A 7454-nucleotide genomic window follows, 5' to 3' on the forward strand; every position below is an offset into this window, starting at 1 on the left:
AGATGCACACAAAACGAACATAACACAGATAGGACAACAGAACTTAATGAAATGTGAACCGATCCAGTAGGCGTTGTACCTTCCTTGGAGGTAGCTTAGCAAAGAGAAAAAGGGACATCGCACAGATACACATCTGACACAATGTGAAGACTTCTATCCTAGATGAATGAAGTGATACATAGACCTTTTGTCAAAATAGTTGTAAAGTAAGGTGGATTGACGATATTATGTGTGAATGAAAATTAGGGACAAGAAAAATTTACATCATAAAAGCACAGCTGTTGAATGAATGTGGAAGGATCCGTACTATTTTGCTTTCAAGAAAGCAGTTCGGTACTGGAAGCGGTAGCCCCTTTCATGTTATAAGTTTGCCTGTTTACCTGCATACTCTATGACAAGTAAATAAGCTTTTTGCTGTTTAAGAAATCAAATAGATATATGTTAACTGAAATGATTTTGACTTGTCTTTTAAGCGCAATTTAAGTTTCGTTTTTCGAATGTATCTTACCACCGTTATCCGCAATGTGTAATGCTTTTCGAAAAGCTGGATGTTTATTGGAAATTAAAATCTCTTTTTTGCCGCAATTAGTTTGTACTAGATCGCACCGAAAGGTGGTAAACGGTGTATGCGTCACATTTCATAACATCACACTGTGTCATTTCTCAAGAAATCTGTCATCTGTGGGATATACCATATCCATATGTATTGCTCGCGGATACACCTTCCAAAAAGAAATCTCATCAATTTCTTCAACGTAAAGCCATTTTGCTCAAGTAAAATTTCATCAAATAACTTTAAAATATAATATACCCAAAAAGCAATTTAAAAAAACACGAACGACGAATGGTTTTTCCCGAATCAGTACCCAGTTTGATTTGAGAAGAATATAAGAAATATCGTTGCTATACGTATTAAAAAAATAATATTATGTTTTTCTTTGTTTTATAGATCAATCATAAGCAGCAGCAGCTATCGGAATAGGAAGTAGTATCAACAATAATTCAATTTAACTAGAGTATTTAGAAGGTATATCAGCCAGGTATCCTCGCATGCGCGATTTGACTAGCTATCATAAGTAACTCTTATGAACTCAAGGGAAAACTCTTTTTAGGCATGATCAACGAAAGTTGTTACGCAGGGTAAAAAGAAAACGAACCTGGCAGGCCAGAAAGCTTGAAAAATATTGTAACATAAGTGCCGGCAAACTAGAATTTAATACATTAAACAATGAAACCATTTCTCGCGAGGCCAATGGGACGTGCAAATAGCATTTAAATTCTTTATGATGCTAGAAAATACATATGCAATTCTATACTTAATACAACCTTTGGCAAATAAACGATTCAGGTGAGAGGTAATGATTACATTTTAAAATTTTAATTTTTTAACCAATGACAGTCTTAATCTAAAAACAAGCTTTTAAAATTAACGTTAAATTAACTACAAAGTGTAGGTTTGCCTATCACATTCACCAAACGAATGTTATGAGTAGAGCAGCGTATGGAAATAGGAGAAATCTTTGTTTCTTAAACATTGATTATTCTTCGTTGACAAAAAAATGCAGGAATAAAAAAATACTTATTGATTTCTAAGACATTCCAGTGCGAGCAATAGATAAATAACAATAGTTTGTCTCAGGCAGGTTACTGTTTTTTTTCGAAAATTTGTTTACTGGAATAGGAAACTCCCATAGACCGATCGATTAGTGCCATTCAGTATATCCCAGGAAATGAAAGGAACAACCGGAATCGACACACACGATGGCGAACAAGTATCCCGTGGAAAGATACGGCAGCAAATGTCTGGAATTCTAGAAAGTGGACACATAGCTACTCCGGATCGTAGCAGAGGAAGCGGTACGCACCAAGTAAGCGGGCGAAACGCAGCAAGAAACCGGAAGGATATTGATTACCAAATGCGTCAGTATTCGGCACATCAGAGAGGTCATCAAACAATGGCTTCACCAATACCTCAACCAACTAAACCGGTTGAACATACCACACCGAGGAAATTCGTCTACGATTTTTGGAAAAAACGATTGGACGATTTTGTCGATCTTGATGTCTTTATGCCGAATGGTGTGGTAATAACGATGAACCAGTCAGTATACTTAACACTCAGGGAATTAAAAGGGGTAAGTACCAAATGTTCGTATGCAATGGAATATATACAGCTAGCCTAGTTGCTTTCAACGGCTAGCTAAACCGTCTTTCACTAAGGTAGTTTACAGATAACAAAGTGAGACGCTTTACATACGATACGATAAACAATTAATAAAATCTACGTTTTCATTTATTTTTTCTCTGATTGCAACCGTACAACAGTATGTGTGGGAGTTAGCGGAGAGTAAACCTTTGTACAGCCTGCTGGGTGACAAAAACATGTACTGTTTCAGTACACTGGCTTCCGGGACCACCAACAATGGCACCTACGAGGTGGATGATGAGTCGCGGCGACTGGTGGACGTGCAGCCTGTGTTCGGCTTATTTCGCTTCGTGGAGAAAAAGAATATGTCTGTCAATAGCACCTTGATAAACAACATCAATGCACTGCTTGGTAGTGGACTATCGGAGAAAACACTCAAGAATCCAGAAGTGAACGATTTCCGCACTAAGATGAGTCAGCTCGGAGAGGAGATCGGCAGTGAACGGGCGGCCATGAGCCGCATGGAGCGCATCGCGTACCAATACCCGGTGAAGTTGGCTAGCAGTACCAATATCCCGGAGCAAATAAAAAAAAGACTGGTCAACGGCGGAAGTGGTGGTGGCAGCAGCAACGACGGAGGTTACTTCTGCGTAGTTGCGATCAGCACTGACATGCAGGTAACGGTAAAGGTGCCGTGCCGCGCGACGCCAGAGGAGGTGCTGAAGCGCATCCTCGAGAAAAAGCAAATCTCGGCGAAGGCACGCAACGATAACAGTGCCGACTTCATCCTGAAGGTGTGTGGTCGCGAGGAGTACATCTACGGTTCACATCCGATCATCGTCTTTCAATACGTGCAGGATTGTCTGTCGCGTGACGAAACTCCCACGTTTGTGCCCCGACTGGTGCGCACGGTTGAGGTTTTCAAGAACGACATATACGATGCACGAGAGGACTTCTCTCAGTGGACGGCGGTCGGCAGCAATGCCGTCGCGATCGCCGGTGGTGGCACGAAGACCAAGCTCCAATCACAACAACAGCAACAATCGCAGCAGCAACAGCATCCATCAACCCTGCGTAAGCCGAAACACCTGACAAGTTGGGAGGTAAATACTAAACTGTCGTGCACGGTGCACGAAATTCGCGAACTTAACTGCGACGCAAATCGAAGCGTCGAGGTTGGCATACAGCTCGGCTTGTTTCACGGCGGCAAATCGCTGTGCAAGACCGAGCGCACCAGGATGGTGTTGATGAACAATAGTTCGGCTAGCTGGAACCAGCGTATCGAGTTTGACATCAACGTAAGCAACGTGCCTCGCATGGCACGTCTGTGCTTGGTGGTGTACGAGAACATTCGAACCGCGAAAGGCATCGGCATTCGTGCTCGCCGCACCAAGGACGGTCTGATCAATCCAATCGCCTGGGTCAACACAATGGTGTTCGATTATAAGAGCCAGCTGAAGACTGATTTGGCCACACTGTACACCTGGACGTACGCAGAAGACGCACAGTCGGATGACATTTTGCACCCGCTCGGCACCGTCGAGCCGAATCCTAAGCGGGATGAGGCGGCATCGGTATTACTAAGCTTCGGCAGTTACGACTCCGATGGCCAGATCATTGTGTACCCGAGCGAAGAGGACCTGTTAGCTCACGCGGCACGGATGAGCCACCGGAACGAGCACCTCAACCGCGAGAGTGCCGAAGATACGCGCTCAATCAAGGAAATCCTCTCCGTGTACATGTACAACGATCGACTGAACGACATCCACGAGCAAGACCGTAACGCGATATGGGCGAAGCGACGCGACTGCCTTCAGCAGATGCCGCAGGGTCTGCCGTGTCTCCTCTTCTGTGTCGAATGGAACAACCGGGACGAGGTGGCCGAGATTGTATCGTTGCTGCAGGAATGGCCAAAACTTCTCGTCGAACGTGCACTTGAGCTTCTGGACTACGCTTATGCGGATAAGTACGTGCGTCGCTATGCAGTCGCCTGTCTGAGTACGATTGAAGATGATGAACTGCTGCTCTATTTGCTGCAGCTCGTGCAGGCACTCAAGCACGAATCGTACCTGAACTGCGATCTCGTGGGCTTTCTACTCAAGCGGGCCTTGCATAACCAGCACATCGGTCATTTCATTTTCTGGCACCTGCGCTCGGAGCTCGGTGTGCCGTCGGTGCAGGTGCGTTTCGGGCTGATCCTCGAAGCATACCTCAAAGGCAGTCCCGAGCACGTCATTGTACTGCTTCGACAGACGCTGTGCCTGAACCAGCTTAAGATTTGCTCCGATACGGTGAAGAAGGGCAGCAAGGAAAAGGGTAGGGCGTTGCTGATGGAAAAGTTGGCCGAGCGTACCACCACGGAAGCGATGAACGACGTGATCAGTCCACTCAATCCAAGTTTCCGGTGCCGCACGGTCAAGGTTGAACGGTGCAAGGTGATGGATTCGAAAATGCGCCCACTCTGGATCGTGTACGAAAACAGTGACACGCGTGGCGATGACATCAATATGATCTTTAAGAACGGCGACGATCTGCGGCAGGACATGCTGACGCTGCAAATGCTGCGCATTATGGACCGGATATGGAAGGGCCACGGGTACGATTTCCGCATGAACCCGTACAGCTGTATCAGCACCGACCGCAAGCTTGGCCTGATCGAAGTGGTGCTGAATGCGGAAACGATAGCCAACATCCAGAAGGAGCGCGGTATGTTTTCTGCCACTTCGCCGTTCAAGAAAGGTTCGCTATTGGCCTGGCTCAAGGATCACAATGGCACGGACGAGCTGCTAGCCAAAGCCATTCAAGAGTTTACACTCAGCTGTGCCGGCTACTGTGTCGCGACGTACGTGCTAGGAGTTGCCGATCGCCACTCGGACAACATTATGGTGAAAAAGACGGGTCAACTGTTCCACATTGACTTCGGCCACATCCTGGGTCACTTCAAGGAGAAGTTCGGCTTCCGCCGTGAGCGCGTCCCGTTTGTGTTAACGCACGATTTCGTATATGTGATAAACAATGGACGAACGGATCGAGAGGCCCAGGAATTTTGCCACTTCCAAACGCTTTGCGAGGAGGTACGTCGTCGGTGCCTTTCCTTTTGGACTTCGCATTGTTTCTCATCCTTTCTTTCTCTCTCTCTCTCTTTCTCTCTCTGTACAGGCATTTCTTATCCTTCGTCAACATGGATGTCTCATATTATCACTATTTTCGATGATGATCTCCACCGGGCTCCCCGAGTTATCATCAGAGAAGGATCTCAACTATCTCCGAGAAACACTGGTAAGTGCGGCATCGCATTTCAGGGCATTCATTGTAAGTCACTTGCACGGAATAATAATTTCTAATCGCCAACGTCTTTTGCCGTTGTTGAAGGTGTTGGACAAAACGGAAGAAGAGGCACGCAGTCACTTTAAAGCGAAATTCAGCGAAGCTCTTGCCAACTCGTGGAAAACCTCGCTCAACTGGGCATCGCACAATTTCTCCAAAAACAACCGCCAGTGACACCAGCCTCCTACCGGACGCAATCACCAAACAATGTAGATTTGCAATTGGTTGCAGCGAGTTGACATGCTCATGTTTGCGTGAAGATCTACGGCTGAGGGTTGGAAGGAGCAAACATCGATTGACATGGATGGATCGATATTTCCCGTGCGATTGTGTGCACGTATGTACTGGAGATGTGTTATTGTAAATGCTTGTAGCATATAGAATAGTTTAGGCTTGATAATCTACGATGCACATCGTAGCACGTATTTTTGTCATTTAAGGAAGAGATTATTTTAAAATTAACCTTTAAAATGAGATTGTACATGTTTTACGCCACGATATTGTAAAAGAACGAGCTTGACTGGATGAGAAACCAATCGTTTAATAGGGCAGGTGCAAATAAGATTAAGTAATCTGCAGAAGGATCAGGACGATGGAAATTGTACAATAACTTATTTATTCATTTTAAATTCTCAGTTTTAAACTAGGTTATAAGTTGTCTTACTCTATTCCGTCTGACTTAGTTTGTTTAGTTTAATGGTTTAAGATCTTTTTCAAACATGGAAGAATTAAAAACGATAAATACGAGCCTATGCAAAACACCATTAGCTGAAACAATCCTCCCTATGTAACGGAATGTACTCCAATGTTTTACTCTATTTGGCTGTACACTTTTTTTAATCACCAAGCTCAAAACAACTTTGCCCATCGTGGTCTTCTTCATTGTTGGCGTAACGACCATCTGTGGTCATGCCTGCTCCATCAGCGATTTTCTAGCCTTTCTGTACGTGGGTTGGCAGTCCTCATATAGGGGAGGGTACGGTCCCGGTTGGGATTCGACCCCCACACCGTCGAGCGAGCTCGTTAGGCGATTTTCTATCGAAGTAACTATCGCGAATAATGGACAGAAAAATTAATTATCTTTCAATTACATTTATAACAAAAAAAAATCTAGCCTCGTCGAGTACATCTCAATGCTCAATACGTCTCTAGAGTCTCCACGGATAGGAAACAACCGGGGTCTGGAATGGTTGTCGTACAGATGTCCTTGCTGCACTGTGTAGATTTGACTTTTTTAGGGTTTTCTGTACTTCACTCGTCACGAAAAGAGCTCGAATCCTAGACATCCCGCTAGAAATGTCCTTACGGTTTCTCCCAAAACTCCTCAGCGCGAACAAAAAAAACGCTTCCCCTTCTTCAATGGTTCTCTCCTCTTCTCCCAATTTCTTCCTTAAATATTTGGCAAACCGATTTATTTTTCTGCCCAGCATCCCCCGTCGTCCCTTCCTCCGCTCCACTCGAAGTACACTAAATTTTATTTCAATTACTCTTCAATTACTCCTACACCAATAATAAAATCGAATGCGTGATACTGTTTGCTAGCAGTGGTGCGATCTCACGGTTATTGATAGTGGCTGATAATGATATTTGGTGTGATTTGAGTTCGAAGTGCTTTCCTGATTAACTGCTATTTTCTTGTAAACTACGACGTTTTTGAGTTTAAAAACAGGTACAAGAAACGAAATTACACTAGTAATTATTATAAACGTGTTAAAAAAAAACATGAGCTAGCAATGCTTGCCGAGTTAGAAGAGCTGAAAGCAGCAAGGAGAGCAGGTATGTTCTGGAAATCATACCAAGTGAATGTGAACATAACAATTGAATTCTTAATTTATAGTTCCGCCCCCCAGCTGGCTATGGAAACATTTCCGAAAGGAAATGGTCCAGTTTCCGATCCTCTGGCAGGAGGCATGTCGGCAGAAGATCTTGGTATGTCAGAGATGGAGAATGATGAGGAGGACGAGGCTTCATATGATAGCGA

At 44.5% G+C, this 7454-nt stretch overlaps 1 protein-coding gene across 1 annotated transcript; it reads left to right on the forward strand.

Annotated features, from left to right (window-relative positions):
• The first annotated feature begins 1001 nt into the window (after positions 1-1001).
• On the forward strand, positions 1002-6427 carry LOC131268669 (phosphatidylinositol 4,5-bisphosphate 3-kinase catalytic subunit delta isoform). Its single transcript, XM_058270910.1, has 4 exons — positions 1002-2135; positions 2326-5220; positions 5306-5425; positions 5519-6427. Exons 1-4 carry the CDS (start codon positions 1731-1733, stop codon positions 5645-5647), a joined length of 3549 nt encoding a protein of 1182 aa, XP_058126893.1. The 5' UTR covers positions 1002-1730; the 3' UTR covers positions 5648-6427.
• The last annotated feature ends 1027 nt before the right edge of the window (positions 6428-7454 follow it).

This window comes from Anopheles coustani, chromosome X (assembly GCF_943734705.1).
Source record: "Anopheles coustani chromosome X, idAnoCousDA_361_x.2, whole genome shotgun sequence".
Classification (NCBI taxonomy): Eukaryota; Metazoa; Arthropoda; class Insecta; order Diptera; family Culicidae; genus Anopheles; species Anopheles coustani.